Genomic DNA, 19,995 nt, shown 5'->3' on the forward strand with positions numbered 1-19,995 from the left:
ACAGGCAAAGGCTGTGCTAATATCTGGCCACAGATAAGTAATGTCAAAAGATAACATTGGTCAATTTGCATTACCTGTGATATATAATGTTGGTAAATATTAATGGGGAATACTAATATTTAAAAATACAATTTTAAAAATTAGTTGGGTTAAAACTAAACATGTAATTTTTTTTATTGGATTAAGATTAACAGTTCAGACTGGTTCTACAAAATAAATTTTAAATGGTATGCAGTATCCCCCAAGATTTAAAGTCCAGCCTGCAAATACTATGTAAAACCCTACCAAAGTCAAAGGATATTACGTTCAAGGTGAACATTAAAAGTCAAAAACAATCTGAATCACTCTGATCATTTTAGCAGCTGCAATGTCATTAGCCCAAGTTTTGAGGAAAAAATGTATGCAAGGCAATCAGCATTCACCATCATTAAGGAACAGGTCACACAGCAACATTTGATTTCCACACATGAACAATTAAAGGCCAAAGTCAGGAACCGAATATTCATGATACCCTGCTCCAGTAGAAATTTTGTTCCACTTCTATCTCACCTAGAAACTTGGTATCAGACCATAAAAAATGTGAAATTATGGTATCTACACAATATATATCCACTAAACTCACCAGATAAAATTAGAAGTGAAAATTTAATTGAACAATAATCTTAATTAGTGATGAACAACTATGACACTTAAAGTTAATTTTTGCAGATGTAGAGGCATAGCTTCAGATTTCAGTTATTGTTGGAGATCTTTAAAAATTGTAATTGTTTTCAATACTTTTGTCTTTAATTTTCTTTTATCTTTCTTTTCTGATTATTTTGTGCTCTTTACATAATTTGACAATGAATTACATCTTGTATTTTACATGTTTTGGTTTAAATCTTCTGTGTCTCAGAAAGGATTCTGTATTCTGGTTGGTTAAGAATACAATCTCTTTCCTTGCACTGTTTACACAGTTCTCAGGTCTCTTTGCTTAGAGGGCAATATATTTTGGTACTCTAAATACCAAAGGTTCTAGTGCAAAAAGGCCTCAGAGGATCTGTGGGGAATTGTATGTGCCAAGAAGTACTGCCATTTATTTGCTACTGACCACAAAATGCAAGTCAACATGTTGAAATTTAATATTATAGAATTACTGAATAAAATTGTAACTTTCGATCTAAAGTGATTATCTATTTAGCAGAACTCACGAGAAGATGGAATTAAAATGCTTCAATACAGAAGGAGTATGCAGAGGATTAGTTACAAACACTTAGAGAAAAGTGGGAGATTATGCTATATACAGCACTGTGGAAAAGATAACCATTTAATACGTGGGGTAAGCCACTGAATAAATGAAATAAAGTGTAAGCCATGGCAAAGAATAGCAAGTCACTATTTTGTTAATAAAGGCTTCAGAGACTGAGATCAAAGGCCAAGTTTAAGCTCAAATTAGCACCAAACTGAAGAAATTGAACAGTGACATTAAATTCTGCAAATGTGACAAAAGGATATCACCAATTCATTAATGGATAACCTGTAATTGCTTAGCCTCAAAAGAGTATTGATTAAAAGTGGTGCATTAAAAATTGAGTACAGAGGCTCCACAGAGTATGTCATAGTGATTTTCATGTGGAGATCAAACAATCTTCCAATAATTTAATTGACTTTAAACCAGCAAACACAGATAAACTATACACCAATTTAAAAATTTAAGAAACTATACATTTTGCACATTGCAACACGTGACACATTTATTTTTAGTCGTGTTCCATTAGTGTTGCAATTTCTCTGCAATTTATTTTGAAATAAAATCTAAGATTTAACCATTTACATTTTAAGTACAACTTTGGGATTTATGATCACATCTTTCATGGACCCTGGATGTTTCAGAGTACTTCACAGCCAATGAAATGCATTGGATGTGTGATCACTTGCATCTTTAGAGAAAGCAAGGTCCAGCAAATAGCAATGAGCTACATGACCAGACATCTACTTTAATGATGTTGGTTGAGATACAAATTGTGGAGCAAAAATTCTGGAGAACTTCCCTGCAGACAGATGAATATTTTAAATAAGAAATAAGAGCAGTAGAAAGCCATTCAATTGCTTGAACTTGCCCCACCATTCAACAAGATCGTGGCTTATCGTCCATCTCAATGCCATTTCCTCCCTTATAAGAGCATAAGACCAGAAAATACAAGAGCAGAATTAGGCCATCGAGTCTGCTCCACCATTCAGTCAAGGCTGATTTTTTTCTTTCAATTCCATTCCCCTGCCTTCTCCCAGTTACTCTTAACCCCCTTACCAATCAAGAACCTATCAATCTCTCCTTAAATACACCCAATGACTTGGCCTCCACAGCCATCTGTGACAACAAATTCCACAGATTCATCACCCTCTGGCTGAAGAAATTCTTCCTCATCTCAGTTTTAAATGGAAGGCCCTTTATTCTGAGGCTGTGCCCTCGGATCCTAGACCCCTACTAATGGAAACATCCTCTCTATGTCCACTCTATCCAAATTATCCTCGATTCCACTAATATCCAGATATCTATCTATTTCAGATTTGAATTTAATCAATTATCAAGCCTCCACAGCCCTCTGGACAAGGAAATTTCAAAGATTCATCACTGTTTAAGTGAAGAAACTTCTCATCTACTCAGGCCTAAATGACCTGCCCTTATATTTTGAGACCCCTAGTTCTAGACTGATCAGGGGTCTTAAAAAATTTTGATCAACATTTAAAATTTCTTAAAACTATGCTTCTAAATGTGTCACATAATAGCAGTACTTGTTACATTGAAGTTAAAATGAATAAAATGTCACTGTTTTTTGTTTATAAATCCAGTATCATTATTGTTTTCATGTTATATCTGATACCAAATGTTTATTAATTAGTTTAGGATGCAACTTGTGTTAGGGTGCATCTTGTTTTGCATCTAGTTTTGCATCTAGATTCCAGCATCTGCAGTCCTTTATTTCTCTTGTTAAAACCAGTCTTTTAGAAAATTTGAACAATTTTAGATTTGAACACATTTTTTACAAATCAAAAGGTAAAATTCTGATACATATTTTAGTACTGTGGTTATGCAATACATTTTTATCTAGATAAAGGTTTAGTATTTATTCTAATAACATCCCTGATAATAGTCCTGACTGGAAGATGAGACCATAAGACACAGGAGCAGAATTAGGCCATTCGGCCCTTCAAGTCTGCTCTGCCATTCGATAATGGCTGATTTATTTTTCACTCTCAACCCCATTATTCTGCCTTCTCGCCATAACTTTTGATGCCTTACTAATCAAGAACCTATCAACCTCCACTTTAAATACACCCAATGACTTGTCCTCCACAGCTGTCTGTGGCAATGAATTCTACAGATTCATCATCCTCTGGCTGAAGAAATTTCTCTTCATCTCTGTTCTAAAGGGACATCCTTCTATTCTGAGGCTGTGCCCGCTGATCTTAGACTCCCCTACCAATGGAAACATCTTCTCCACATCCATTCTATCCAGGCCTTTCAATATTCAGTAGGTTTCAATGAGATCCCCCTCATCCTAACCTCCAGCGAGTACAGGCCCAGAGCCAGCAAACACTCCTCATACGTTAACCCTTTCATCCTGGGATCATTCTCATAAACCTCCTCTGGACCCTCTCCAACGCTAGCACATCCTTCCTTAGATATGGGGCCTAATACTGCTCACAGTACTCCAAATGTGGTCTGAACAACGCCTGGTAAAGCCTCAGCATTACATCCTTGCTTTTATATTCTAGTCCTTTTGAAATAAATGCTAACATTGCATTTACCTGCCTTACTACTGACTCAACCTGCAAGTTAACCTTTAGGGAATCCTGCACTGGGACTCCCAAGTCCCTTTGCACCTCCAATTTCTGAATTCTCTCCCCATTAAGAAAACATTCTATGCCTTTATTCCTTCTACCAAAGTGCATGACCATATACTTCCCTGCGCTGATGAAGTAACTAATGCATGTACCACCCAGGTAAAAAGTGTATGCCAGTGGGAAGTTGAACAGGAGCAAGCTCTATCCTGCTATTGACCAGAACCAAGTTGGTGAGGATTAAGCTCAAAGGTGAATGGAGTCTTCAATGCATTACCAAAATTGTTCTAGCAAACTATTTTCCCACTGGTCCACTGCTGTTTCTCATAACTGAAACAAACAAAAATCAATGCAATTCTCAAGGCTGTTGTATGAACAAAAACAGTACAATACATCAGGCACAACACATACATTTATGCAGCATCCCTTACAATCCAGAATACAAAGCAAAGAAAACTCTAAGTGAAAACAGTTTGCATTTTCATTGTCCTTGGACCAAAGACCCAGGGAAATGACTGTGTCTTTGAGACAGACAATTCTGCAAGCTCTCATTGTGTATACTGTGGAAATAACCAAAAGTGCAAATATAAAGTATCCAAATTTGAGTTGCAATGTTATTTCTAGTACATTAACATGATAGAATTAAAAATAAATTCTATATTAAACCAATGATATATGAGGTAACACACTGGCATGGACAGAAAATTGGCTGGTTAATAGAAAAGAGAGAGTAGGCATAAATGGGTCTTGTTCTAGTTACAGGATGCAACGAGTGATGTGCTGCTGGGATTGTTTCTGGGGCCTCACCTTTTAACCGATTATACAAATGACTTGGATGAAGCCACCAACAGAATGTAATATTTTCTGATGAGACAGTGATAGGTAGGAAAGTAAGCTGTGAAGTGAACGCAAGGAGGCTACAAAGGGATAAAGAGATACATATATATTAATTGGGTGGACAATAATCTGAGAAATGGAGTATAATGTGAGGAAATATGGAATTGTCCATTTTGATAGGAAGAATAAAAATAGCATAATATACGTATCAATGGTGCAAATAATTTGGAAAATTAACAAAGTGTTACTATTTATCAGCAGGGGAACGAAATACAAAACTCAGGAGGTTATGCTTCAGTTATGCAGGACATTGGCACGATGACATCAGGAGTACTGTGCACAATATTGGTCTCCACTTTGAAAAATAGATACTAATCAATCAGAAGCAGTTTGGAGAAGGTTTACTAGACCAATACCTGGAATGAATAGGCTGGTTTATGGGGAATGACTGGGATGGGTTAGGCTTGTATCACTGGAGTTTAGGAGAGTGAGAGAGAAATTGACTGCAACGTACAAGATCCTGACAGGGTGGATGTGGGGAGGATGCTTCACAGGCCCTTCCGGCCCAACGAGTCCGTGCCGCCCATTTTAAACCCATATTAACCTACCTGTACGTCTTTAGAATGTGGGACGATACCGGAGCACCCGGCAGAAACCCACGCAGACGCAGGAGAACGTACAAACTCCTTACAGACAGCGACGGGAATCAAACCCAGATCGCTGGCGCTGTAATAGCGTTGCACTAACCGCTACGCTACCGTGCTGCCCCTTTGAATCTTTGAATATTTTTTAAACATAGGTAGATAGATTCTTGATATGCAAGGGAGTGAAAGGTCTCTGTGGAAGACAGGACTGTAGGGTTGATCTTATAGTCAGATCAGCCGTGATCTTGTGGGGTGCTGGAACAAGCTGAGGGTCTGAGTGAGCTATTCCTGCTCTTAATTGGTTTGTTCACATACATTTCAGCCTGCCTCGTTACCTCAATTTATTCAGCTTTTCTCTCTTCTGTTTTTGAAAAATAATGCTTTCTTTTCTAATCCCTTTTTTCTCTCCAAAAATTTAACTTTGAAAACTTTTCTTTCCTAGACTTTCACTCTCCATTGTGTAAAACTAAATAGCCTTTCATGTTCCGACAATCAGAACAGCAACCAGTTTTCCAAATAACCAAAGGCCCAAATCTTTGAATACTGACACATCACCCTGAGTTGGCAAAATAGGAAACATCCCAGCTGTCAAGCACACTTGTCCAAGATGCCAAGGGTCCCTTCCTCTTAAATGACACTCGGCACAACTCTCCAACCACAAATGTCACAAGAGACCTGATGTACCGGGTTATTGTCAATGCTGCTCTGCAATGTGATTGTAGCAAAGTTCGTGAATGTCAGCCAACCATTCGTTTGATCTCTATGGTAAAACACCAAGATCCCTCCAGGCACAGCGAGCTAAGAATGGGAAGTTATTGCATCTCCCATCATTAAAGTAGCAGAATAATTAAGACAAGTAAACATATTGGATATAGTTCTAACAAAAACTATCAAAAACATTTTACTTTTTCTAACAGCATATCATTAAAATCATGCTTAACACTTCTAAAGATGTTTTCAATACAAGTACACAACAATCACAACCCAACTTTAACATATCATACTACTCAATAACAAATGCACAACAATAATAAATCATCACGAGAAAACATTCTGAGACAAAACATTTCTCAAACTATCTACAGAGGGCGCTTTTGAGTAAGTACAAGAGTCTGCATTTAGTTTAGAAAACAAATTATAGCTAATCTTAAATAGCATGAATGTATAATTTAAAAATAAGCTAAAATTAAAATTTAGTTGTGTTAAAGGATTGATGGGATTGCAAACATAATTGATCCAATACCATTCTTTAAAATAAAATATTCCTCACTAATTTTAAATGAGCTCCTTTTCCCTTTCTCGTTAACTTATAATTAACACTGCCAAAGTCTGGTGAATAATACTGTAGTGCATGCAACCAGGATGGGATGTGTAAACCACCCATGGCTGTACTCTGCTGAAGTGAAGATCTAATTTACAACTTCTCTCAGGCACTTCACTGCTTTCAGCTTTAAGAAAGTAACAATTATGATGACACTGAACAGAATTATGATTCAGAGCACCTGCGGTAAATTACAATACCAGCTTAACAGGCAAATAAAAACAGTTTCCTCATTTTTATGTGCAAGGGTGGGTGCTTTAAACTAGATTTTAAAGGCACAGAATACAACTATGTTTCTTTGTTATTTACCAGAGCAATTTTATGGCATCTTTATCTCATAAACTTTGCAATGATAACAGTACCTGTCCACATAGAAAGGGAAACAAAACTTGGTCAATGTCTGCAGAACTTCCTGTGGAGAGAAAACAGAGAATTAATGCATCTTGTGAGGCCAATAAATCTAATATTAACTACACCATACAATTACACCTTCCACTCACCCACTCCCTCCCCCCACCCCCCCAACTGCCACCCTGCACCCACCCTCAATTGTTCCAAGGCAAAATACAAGACAGGTAAAGTAGTGGGACACTTATCAATTACAGAAGGCAGTGAGCAGTCAGTTATAATAACAAATAATAACAAACTTCATTAAATATGGAAAAAAATGATCAAGATTCACACATGAACAGGCTGCAGGGGCTACCTCATGCAAACTCCTGGGGGACTGGAGGTTGGGATGCTGAGTGTTAACACCCCTCCTGGGATTCCCCTCAGCCTGACCATATGGATCACACTAAATAACACCAACCACATGGGCTTATCTCAGCCCAGACTGCCACTCCTGCCAGAGCTTTGGCTGTTACCTAGAAACAGGGGCTGATGGGATTAGAAAACCAATGGTACGGTATGACAAAAGAGGAGACCAGAGAAAGCAGCATCTTTCTCCATTTTGTCTTTTTTTTAAAAAATAGGAAGTTCAAAATGAGAATACTTGATTGTTTTTTTCTATCAAAAACTATTGTTTAAATAAAATATTTTTCTTCACCAAATATGTGCAACAATAGATGATTAAAAGTTTAGTGCATATATCATTTTCCAAGTGCCGAGCACTGGGACAATATAATCAATAAAAATGCTGAGAAGTACAATACCTGTGTAAGCATTGAGGGGGCAGTAAAACAGGGCAACTTTAGAAAATAGATATCCGAAAAGGGATGCTATACCACCATCATCGAAACACAAATTCAAAGCAATTTCAAAATTATGCCACAAATAAAAGGATTATTTTCCTACTCTCATAAAAAATGGTACATAAAGTTCAATATATCTGCCAATATTTAAATCAATATTATTAAGGATCTTTGAAATTCTGAATTAAGATAATTTGAACTTTTTTCCAATGTTGTAATTTTCTTCTCTCGTTACCATTAACTACATCTCCTGATATGTCTTAGTACTTGACAGCACATCCAAATATCAAACAAAACTGTTTTTAAAAAATACGCTTTAGTAGCTTCACAACATCAAAAGCTTTTCAAAACTTACTTTTGTTTAAAGGAAACTATTTACCTCCAGGTGAGGAAATATTTTTAAGAAATCCTCATTATACTAAGATGACATTTGTGTGTTTGCAGCTCACAGACCATATAGTTTACACTGCACAAACAATTTTCATAAAATGGTTTGTAATGTTAATTACAGCTTCATTTTATATTCATACATTTTACATGTGGATGAAAAATAGCTAATTAAATTTTCCCATGGTCCCAGCAAACCAGTTCAAGCTGTGGCTGGATTGCCTAAAGCCAATTTGGACCTTGCTGATAAATTAAACATTACTTTGCACATGGAACAGTTCTCTATCGAGTGTTCTTGAATGCTGAACATTATAAATTCCGGCAGTGACTTCAGTTTAAATAGTCTGTCCACTTGATTGCGCAGTCATAGCAAAACATGCAAGTATTTTATTCCTTCAACAGGTTTTTCTACAGAAGTATTAGTTCTAAATCATACAATGTAATTTTGCAACTATAGCTGTAATCAAGTAACAACAGAGATTGTGTTTTGGGCACCACAGCTCACTTAATCTATCATTCAGATCTTGCAACAGACCTCCCCTCTACTGATTACCATAGGTACCTTAATGTAGCCTCCAAGTTCTGAACTATGATTTTTTTTAATGTAAATGCAACTCCAACCACATTAGTGGGTTTTATGCAGAGACAATGCAAGGTAACCGATATGGAGAGCAAGCTGTATCCCACCAGTCACCATTTTCTCATTTCCAAAGGTTTTGCATACATCCCTACAATATCTCATTGAAATCAACTATACAGTTACTAATAATTTTCAATGCATAAACAAAAATCAAGGACATTTATTCAACATACACAAATTGATTGCTGTCCTATAAACTCAGATTCTTATATCTGCTCTTTACTTATTGATACCATCCATGACTATACATAAAGCTAAAGATGTCCTGCTGATTTGCACACAATTTTGCTCAATGGTATTTGGAAAATAGTTCCTAAAGATAACTAGAAAGTACTAGTGTTGCTAATATGTTTGTTTTGCCAACAAAGGTTATGATAGCATCAAATGTTCAAGCAGCATTAAAAAGAATTCCACGGTAGCAGATTGCTGCTGACAGGAACTATATCACTACAAAGGATACGTTTCCAAGCCAATTTTATATGTTTAAAGTGGTGAAATTATATTTTATAAATATCAGAGAGCCAACCACACACATTTTAAACAACAAAGTACTGAGCTAGAATGTGTCGATTTCTTATAGATTGGGTAGAATTTATTAAATCTACTTCATTAAATGTACTCAAATAATTTTACAGCTGATATCAGCACTCTAAATTTGAAAAACAAAGGCTGTGCATGTTTGGTAACATGAGCCTAAGGCAAAATAAATCTCAAAAAATGTACGTTGCGTGGGTAACTTACTCATTATTTTTTAAAAAATCAAGTCTTGAGGCTTGAACATAAAGGTAAATAAATGAATTGAGCAGTTATCAAAATATATGCTCTATGCATAATGAAGTAGCATTATTTTGATATGGAAAGTGGGAGCACAAATGTTCTGCTTTAAATCAGTAGTGCAATAAACCATGTTAAACATCACAGCTAAACTAGGTTTTATCCATTTTATATATTTCTAAAGATCATACTTCTCAAAATTCTATTGTTTCTATTCCAACAATCATTTATTTTGTGATTTGATTTCTGGCTTGTTATTTTGAACAGGAAACTGTTATGTACCAACCAGTCACATTTGCAAAGAGTAGGGCATGATCCACGTCTCTTGTGGGATTCAAAGCAGCCATGTCACTGCTGGCTTTAGGACATGCACCACCTGTCTCCATTTCCCCCAGGTTCCACTCTTTTCATTATCAAACTACTGCTGACATTATAAGCTTCACATGCACTGTCTAAAATCCTCACCGATCAATATTTCCAACCGTACACATATTGATGAATACAGCTCATCGATTAGGTTAGCTTCAATTGCAAAGTTTTAAGCAAAAATACTTAAAGATGCTGACTTCAAACAAAATGCTTCTGTGCAAAATATTCGATTGGTCTTGAATTTATTCTTCTCTTCCATATTAATAAAGGTTTTCATTCATTTTCAACAATCTAAAATCAATGTATATCACTGCAATGGAGTTAGGCAAACGTTATGCTTTGAAACAGGTATTTGTCAACTAATGGTTAAAAAAGCAAGATTTTTTTATTGGGTCTTGTAGACCAAAATAAAATAGTAAAATAGTTGCAAATTCATACATTAGCCTCTGTTTAGGCACAGACTTGAGTCAAATAAAACACTTCCATTGTTCAAAGATGAAAATAAGAAGTTTTATTGAAGCAAAGTAATCTTCCAATCATAATCAACTTAACAAGTGGTAAAAATAATTTCTTCTAAGGTTTACCTTAGAAGAGAGCTTCAGTTTGCAGGTTAATGACTAAATTTTGATTTGTGTTAACTGAACCCCTTTGAACATTTAGCTCTTTCGATTAGGTCATCAACATTCACTATTTTTAAACAGAAGCTTTATGAAAGAAAACAACACTGATCAGAATTCACTAACAGATTTTATTCCACACAATTAGCATTAATGGCAATCATTCCTCTTATCCTACCTCAGTTCTGAAAACATCCCAGTCAAAATCAACTATCTGCAGCTCAGAATTATCAACAATTTCAAAATCCATGTTGTTCCTTCTATTTATTACTGTTTCTTTACAAATGTTTTGCTTAAAGAATGAGAATCAATGATGAAGTAGCCTCCAAGGCATACTGAGCTCAGAAACAGGAGATAAATGGAAACCCTTCACTGCAAGCTTTTTCATATTTTCAATGTTCAGCTAACAACTTTTTATAAAACTGGGTGCTTTTTTTTTAATTCAATCAGATACAAATGTAAAAACTTTTTACCATATTGAGCTTAATTTAGTGATATGTTTTCTTGTAGAGTACAAATACAGGGCAGAAAAAAAGCTTATAATTACCAGGTGCAAGTCCATAATTCTATTCAAATGGTGTTCCTTTTTATTAAAAAGGACAAGATTCACAAAATCCGACAAGAAAGGAGACAGCCATTCAGCCCACATGTTGTGCTGGTTCTTTGAAAGAGCTACCTAATTAGTCCCAATAAAATCCACAAATATGTCCTTGCATGTGTGCGCAAAGCCCATCTTACAGAATTTTCCTTCTACCTTCTTTTAACAATTTTTAAGCTTCCATTCCAAACAGACTTTTCTCTCAGCTCTGCACGATCTCTTCGGGACCACTACTGCTGTAACTCTGCCTCTACCAAACAATTTAAAATTTGCCTCGCTGTGAGGCTGCACTGCAAGCCTCCTTCAATCTTCCCATATATCTGATGGTAGTGGATACATGAAAGCAATTTCTGGGCTCAAATTTAAAAGCAAATCAGTCTTTTTCCATTGCTAGTTTATGTTTAGATCTACTCTTTAAATGGCCAATAGCAGATACAAAAGATCACACAACATTAACAGTTGAGATTTATTCATCATTTATCCCTCAATCAGCTCCATTTATCTCACTGCTGCTGGAAGAACTTTACCGTGTGCAAACTGGCTGCCATGCCCACTTACAAAACAGGGATTCTACTTTAACAGAGGCTGGAAAACCTTCCAATGAAATGCATATGCAAAATGTGCAATTTCCTTCTTAAAACATTACCAAAGAACCAGATCTCACTATCTTTAATGCAGTTATCCTGAAAAGCACACCCCATTAGAATTAGGAGGTTCATTGCTTGATACCAATACCTAAAAAACCTAGAAAAGAAAAATACTAAGCTGGCTAATTCAAAATCCAGAATATTTTTGATTTCAATAGTGATATTTGAGCCTGAGAAATCCAGCTTATTATCCACCAATTCAATCCCATTTATAATTGCTTTTCACATTCATTACTTTGTCCTGTTTAGTCTTTGGGAGCATTTTATGCAAGTTTGGGAAGACCTATGAATGGCGCTGTCATCTCGCTGACGAGAAAATCTTATACATGAACTAATAACTGAAAGCAGTAGCAGATCAACACGTACACTAAGTAGAAACTTCATACATAACCCAAGCTCCATGATATACTCCCAAAGAAAAATGGTTAGGACATAGTGGGTGGCAGATTGGCACGGTTAGTGGAGCTGGGTTCAATCCTAAACTCAGGCGCTGTGTGGAGTAGGCATGTTCTCCCTGTGACTGCGTGGGTTTCCTTCAGGGGCGCCCGTTTCCTCCCACATCCTAAAGACATGTAGGTTGGAGGGGTAATTACTCACTGTAAATTGCCCCTGGTGCAGATGGTGAGTGGTAGATTCTGGGAACATATGATGGGAATGTGGGAAGAATAAAATGGGTTAGGAAAACATTAGAGTAAAAATGGGTGGTCGATTGATAACATGGATGGACCTGTTTCCTTGCTGTATGACTCTATGACATTTCCTCTATGTCTAACTGATTGACTCTGCTCCAGTTCAGAGGTCAGTGACTTAGCAAATTTCAACAACAAGAGGTCCATGCAGGATAAATAACCTGCAACCAGAACCATAGCATCAGTATGAAATGATCATCAATATAATGCGCAAACTTGGGGGATTAAAAATACAAAAAACTGGGTTGCAACCCCAACCCACTGTTTACGTGCCTGTCACTATTTTCGCTCAGTAGGTTTGGTTATATCTCCCCAAACTGAGGTGACACGATTCATTAGCACACTTAGAAGGTGCTCCCAGTGCATGGGAACCCCACTCTGAACGTATCAGATGCTGTTAAGGTCTAGAAATGCAGCTTTGGAACAGGAGGCAGGAACTGCAAATGGAGTTAACTATTACAAAACTATTTATTTGAAAGAAGCAGGAGCAACACCCTTAACTCTCAAGGAAGACCAGCTGCTATTCTGCTGATGGTAGCTTCTTGGACTCCTCTCCATTGCAATCACATACCTCCCCTGCCAAACCCATACTCCAAATAACTTCTCCCACAATGGCCTCTCAATTCACCCTGCTCATTTTAGCAGACTTAGCCTTGCAGGGTTTTCTTTGCCCTCTGCCACATTTCCATATTAAAGGTCCATGGTTTTCCACACTGCATGCCAAAATCACATGTGGCACCACCATTTGCTGGATTAGGATGTGGCAAGTGGAATTCAATCCAGAAAAGGGTGAGGTAATGCACTTTGGAAAGTCAAATTCTGGTAGGACATACAGAGTACATGGCAGCAACCTTAGGAGCATTGATGTACAGAGGGTCCTTGGGGTACATGTCCATAAGTTCACTGAAAGTAGTGACACAGGTGGATAGGGTAGTGAAGATGGCATTTGGTATGCTTGCCTTCACGTTGCAGCTGTCCAAAACATTATTACGTGGCACTTAGAGTATTGTGTACAGTTCTGGTTGCCACACTATAGGAAGAATATAGTGATAGATAGATTGGTAGAAGAAATTCACCAAGATTTTGCCTGGAATGGAGGGCTATAGTTATGAGGAGAGATTGGATAAACTAGGTTTATTCGCATTGGAACATAGAAGACTGAGGAGTGACCTCATGGAGGGTTATAACATTATGAGGGGCATAGATCAAATAGTAGTCTTTTTCCTAGGGCAGGGAAGTCTAGAACTCTAAGACACAGGTTTGAGGTAAGAGGGGAAAAATTGAAAGGCGATCTGAGGAACAAGTTTTTCCACACAGAGGGTGGTGGTTATCTGGACTAGCTGCCAGAGATGGTGGTAGAGGCAGATTCAATTACAGTTAAAAAGCATTTTGACAAGTACTTGGGTAGGAAAGGTGTAAGGGATACAGGCCTAATGTAGGCAAATGGGATCAGCATAGATAGGCATCATAGTCACCATGGGCAAGGTGGGCCAAAAGGACCCAACTCTGTGCTGCACAATCCATGATTCGATGATGCTATTTTTGTAAAGTTTCCCTAGAACTTTGCTCTAGACTATATTCCCCAAGATCCAGAGAGAATGAGAACTGAAGAATCAAATTGATTTCATAAAAATCTCAAACCATTTCTGTTATGTATGAAGTAATTAAGATCTGCTATATATCTTTTCAAACTAAACTACAAATTCTCATGCAATTCAAAATGTAAAAATGAAATGCAAATTTATCAAAATGTTATGAAAATATTAGTTTGGGATAATTTTGAATTCATAATGAGAACAATTGTCATTATTTAGCTTGCTATTTGCTATAATTAACATTTTCACAGAACTATAAACTTGAATTCACTCTCTGCTCTCTAACATCTGGTGGAAACTCCCATACCTGAAACATCGTACTTCTTCCAGGAGATTTGCAGCAGCAGCACTTACTGGACCATCGGAAATCTGTAAATCCAAATCCTACCTGTACTGATTTATGTTCCATGCATTTTAAGATTCCAAGTCCAACAAATTCTTTTCACCGACATGCCAGCTCTCTCTGTCCCCTTCATTTCAATATCATTGCTAGAGCATTTAAATATCCAAATAAGGAACCTGTTATGCCCTAAATATTGCCACTATTACTCCTTTCATTTCTATTAAAACTTTAGTGATACACTTACACAGGCACCATCCTTGCCCTTACCCCACCCTGACTTCCATCAGCCTCCAATGAAAACATTAGAAACTAGTTTATATATGATTTTACTTTTCTTTGTTCTCACTCCTTTGGAATTAATATTCCAAATCTGACTGGAACAATTTATCTCTTAAGTTCAGCTCCTTGATAACATGCAGAATCTAGAAAATATATGATTGCAAATATGCTTATTTTCAAATAATCTATCCAGTAAGTATAACTGATGTTTATTCTTCATTACTCTACATGGTTTCTACAAGACAAGTGACCAATTATTTCAATTACCAGCTTTTAGTGGAAAGATGAAAATTTATTACTTGGTTAATTGGCTAAGCCTGTTTCAACATACAAAATAGTTTTTAAACTATCTAGATAGCATCTATAAATGTTGATGTGAAAGAATCTAGTTGAAACCAAGAGGAAATCATTGATGTAACTTCGTGATAATCTATTCTTTTTCTTATATTGCAGACAAATGTCAAGATGAGCTAGTCTTAGGGACATCATTGTAAATACATTGACAACACCCTGTATCAGCTGATGAGGCAGAGGTGGAGCAGGGCACCTGATTCGCAAAAATAGTTGACTGCAAACCAACTGATGTCAATTTGTTCAAGAAAATAGTGTATTTAAAGATGAAAGGAAACAAAAACTACAGCAGTTTCTCCCAATAAAACTGAGTAAACATCACAAAATGCAGTGAATGGAAGAAGTTACATTAATATTATGTTTCGTAAAAAATCAGTCACAGCCAGTTACAGTAGTGCAGCAAACAAGCTTTTTTTTTTAAAATCCAAACATTTTGACCTTGCCTGGCTGTAACTTTGTCATTAAATACATTTTTCCACATGAGTTTGTATGTTAAAAAGCAAGGTATTCTTACTTGTGAGATATCAACATGAAGTGCGATAGAATTATTGTAGCTACTTCTAATCTTTCACCACTCTATCCTTATCCAGTGAAATATGAATCATTTATGCTGATTCACAATAGTACCCCACATCTACAAACCCGTGCAAATTATAGAAAATATTATTTTGCTAAACTTTTGGCAGTTAAGCAGATTGATAGTGGGTTTTCATTGTAACTTCATTGCAAAAATAAATCAAAAAGGCCTGAAATCAATAAAGCCCTTAGTACTAACTTTTCTCAGTTACGATGAAAAGTCATGGACCTGAAACCTTGACTCTGCTTCTCTCTCCACAGATGCTGTTTGGCCTACCGAACAGCTCCAGAACTCTCTGATTTTATTATTAATGAATAGTTAGGTACTTGTTCAGAGAGATAATTGTACCTCAAACAGTCCAAGAATATTCTTAATAAGGTATCATGATTTTGGAAGGTACCAACTCAGATCAACTACAAGGCCTAAAATAAGAACATATTGCCAGGAGTTCTTACATGCAGCTTTCTTCATGAGTTAGTCACCCAGGTATGTGGAAACACTGAAACGACAATCGGCACTATCAGAGAAATGGATAGAAATGTTGTATCTCATAGTTAGATCAAAGATCGTCTTGTGAGCACACCTGCCCGTCAGTTTGAAGGTCGGAACACCCAGTGATTACTAGGAAAGAAGCATTGTTCAAACCTTTGGTAATCAAGTCCCATGAGACTCTCTGATTACAAAAATTCATTTAAAATTTTTTAAGCACGTCAGGTTTTTTTTGATTCAATGTGGACCTGTATAAATATTTTTTTTGTGGTTAACAAAGGAGAAGTTTATAAGAGGTTCTTTGTGGGCTAATGTACTGCAAAGTTAAACAATAATCATACTGGAGGCAGTCAAAAATGGGAAACCTTATAACATAAGCAGTAAGGACCTGTTCTGCCAAATGCCCAATTATGCCACAAAAGCACTGTAAATGTTGGGACAAGATAGGAATCCTCAATAACAGCCTTTTGAACTGTAATGTACATAAACTTCTGCTCAAAGATTAATGGAATTTCATATTAAAATAAACAACAAAGAAAATTTCTCATTACACTCTATGGGGGGGATCTTCAAAGCCTTGACATTGAGTCAGAAAATGATGGAAATCAAGTCAGCCAGCATCTGCAGAGAGAGAAAGGGCAATGACTTTGAAAGTGAAATAAAACATTTACATATTTTGCTGTGTAATTTTGTGAGAGTTGTTCATGCAGGGAATGAAACAATTTTAAGCCAAACAGTTTCAACGGAAATCAAGTAGGGTGCAATGGAGTTAAGGAGGAATAAAGAATCCTTTAACTCCTTTTAATCTTCCTAATAATAAAACACATCCTGCAGAAGGGCATCCCTACCCCCAATGATAATTAAGAGATAACTAAATAAATTGGTGATTAATTAGAAACAGCTATGTGCTGCACACATGAACATAAAGGTCAAAGTCCAAAACCATTTTGTGGAACCTCCTTCCAACCATCAGCATTCAAAACTAAATTTTAAAATGTCCCAGGGATAAAGCAGGAGTCAATTTGAATTTCATACTTTGAGGTGAAAGATTTAACCTACTGTGTCCTTCAGGATCTGAAACACTTCCCAAGAACAATTAGCACAAAAGGACTCTTCTAAGAACTGAAATAGCCTATTCCCCCCTTCAAACCTCCACAGATATTTAATTAAGGTTGATCTGCACCTCAACCCACCCCTATTGGGGACAAAATACAAGATTTTTCTCTATCCGTAACATCAAATAAACCAAGATAGAGTAAGGGGTGATTTTTCATGTGCTTTACGTTTAAAGGGAAGATAGCCACATAATTTTCCAACTACTTCCAGTAAGCATCTGAAATGAATCACATTACTCATCCATATATTATTTATTACTTTCAATTAGGATGTCTAGAAGAACAGAAAGAATGATTCTTACTCAAGCAAAAGTGAATAAGCACCAAACCAGTTCAAGACAAACCTGGAAACAGTAGTAAATATTCCATGATATTGGCTAACTGAATATAAGCTATGACATTAAAACTGGAGCTCTCCGTTTCTCTGCTGCCTCAAAAGGTTGAATTTTGCCTTTTTGCCCTTAATCGCAGTTGAAATGCACATGTTTCACACACAAGGCAACAGCTTTTCTACTATCTAGTTCTTCATGTCTGACTTGGTCATTACACAAAGGAGGGGAACGAGGGGGATAGCAATCCCCAAAGTCTCGCTTTCTATATAACATAAACAGAAACTGTGGAATAATGGGCCCTCGCTGAATTCTCTGCACTTTAAGGCTCCCCGTGGGATTTTGGTTTCACAGTTGTGACTGAAACTGCATCAAGACAGCATTTCTGACTTGTACCTTAATGACATTGTAAATACAGATGTAAGAGGGCAACCGTGTGCAGAAGGCTTGCTAATAAGTATCTTCAATCTGTCCTTTTGTGGACTTACTCAACCAATCTGGAAACCTTCGAGGTCACTGACATAATCAACATATTTTTGAAGAAGAAATATGCAAGAGAAAATGAAATTTATTCACAAGACATGAGTAACAACGTTTAAATTATAATCTTTACAATTTGGGAAAGAATGCACATGCTCAGCTTCAAAAATATCTTCAAAATTACAAAATATTTTCCTTCATAAGTTTTTATGCAGTTATTAATGATCTCTATAAGAACCTGAAAGACAATAACAATGATCCATTTATACCACTTGCTGCAGAACTGCATTACTCAAGCAACTGCTGCTCATTTAAAAAAAAAATTTCAACTACAAAATTAAGTGATTGAGAAATTAGGTCACCTCACGGTGGGGGCTAGAAAGAGTACCACCATTAACAACACCATCCGAAACTGTCAGTTTCAACCATAGTTGGCACGGTAGTGTAGCGGTTAGCGTAACGCTATTACAGCACCAGTGACCTGGGTTCAATTCCCGCCGCTGTCTGCAAGGAGTTTGTACGTTCTCCCTGTGACTGCGTGGGTTTCCTTCCACATTCCAAAGACGTACGGGTTAAGAAGTCGTGGGCATACTATGTTGGCGCCAGAACCGTGGCGACACTTGTGGGCTGCCTCCAGAACACTCTACGCAAGAGTGCATTTCACAGTGTGTTTCGATGTACATGTGACTAATAAAGAAATCTTATCTTAACTACCATCTACGTAATTTTCAATTTTCTCAACGGTTGGACTGGCTCCTAGAAACAGTTACGTCAGTCCAAAGTTAGATGAAATCTTTTAAACTAAGTCTCTCCACCATAATTAATTAAGGAAAGCTTACCATTCCCCAAGCTAATCAAACTATAAATGAAAGAGCATTTATCTTTTTGTGAAGCTGTGGGGAAGAGCTTGTTTCTGTAAGGTTTATAGGGACAGATATAAAACACTATTTAAATGCCACTTTGAACAAGAGCTTCAAAATACATAATTTTTAAGCACAATGTTTTGATTCAGTAAAGCAAGAGGTGCCAGAGCTGTGAATCTAAGCCTTTCAAGTCAGCCAAATAAAACATCAAATAATGGACTTTAACTTGAGCAGAATTACTATAATCCCCAATTTCCTACAATTACTACTTTGAATATAATATGGAAAAATGTGAGGATATTTAATTTAGTAGAAAAAAAATACAAAGATGGAGTTTTTTTTAAAAATGGTGGGTGCTTGAAAGGTGTTAATATTCAAAGGGACCTGGGTGCTCTTGCACATGAATCACTGAAAAGTTAATGCAGAGAGCAACTGGGAAGGCAAATCTTACGTTGAACTTTATTACACGAGTAATACAAGAGTAAAAAAATTCTCACTGCAATTACATTGAATCCAAGTGGGACTGCATCAATAGATTGTGTATAGTTCTGCTGTCCCTACCCAAGATAGGATAAACTTGCAATTGGGGAAGCAACAAAGTTGACCAGATTGAATCCTGGGGTAGAAGTATTTGTCCCATGAGGAGAGATTAAACAGACTGGGTTATGGTCTTTTGATTTTAGAAGAATGGGAGGTGATCTCAATGAAAAGTGGAAAATTCCAACAGGGTAGAAGGTAATTTATCTGGTGGAGTGACTCGAACCTAGCATTGTAGTCTCCAAATAGGAGGTTGGCCATTAGAAAGTGAAATGAGAACAAAACTTCTTCATCCAGAGATTAGTGAATCTTTGGAATTCTCTACCCAAAACAGCTGTGGAGACTCAGTCCCCGAGTATATTCAAGACAATGATTGATAGAATTTTGAATGTAAAGGTAATTAAAGGATATGGGGTTAATACAGGAATGGTGCTGAGGTAAAAGATCAAGCATGATCATTGAATGGTGGTGCAGTTGCTAGGGGCTGAATGACCTACTC

The 19,995-nt window shown here is 36.7% G+C and overlaps 1 protein-coding gene across 5 annotated transcripts in view; it reads right to left on the reverse strand.

Moving 5' to 3' along the window:
* LOC127582046 (DENN domain-containing protein 1A-like) overlaps window positions 1–19,995 on the reverse strand; it is a 437,758-nt gene that overhangs the window by 271,630 nt on the left and 146,133 nt on the right. For all 5 annotated transcript variants that reach the window (XM_052037000.1, XM_052037002.1, XM_052036999.1 and 2 more), the window contains one exon: window positions 6,987–7,036. In XM_052037000.1, the coding sequence (XP_051892960.1) occupies window positions 6,987–7,036 (50 nt within the window). The remainder of the gene's footprint in view (window positions 1–6,986; window positions 7,037–19,995) is intronic.

This window comes from Pristis pectinata, chromosome 23, assembly GCF_009764475.1.
Source record: "Pristis pectinata isolate sPriPec2 chromosome 23, sPriPec2.1.pri, whole genome shotgun sequence".
NCBI classification, from domain to species: Eukaryota; Metazoa; Chordata; class Chondrichthyes; order Rhinopristiformes; family Pristidae; genus Pristis; species Pristis pectinata.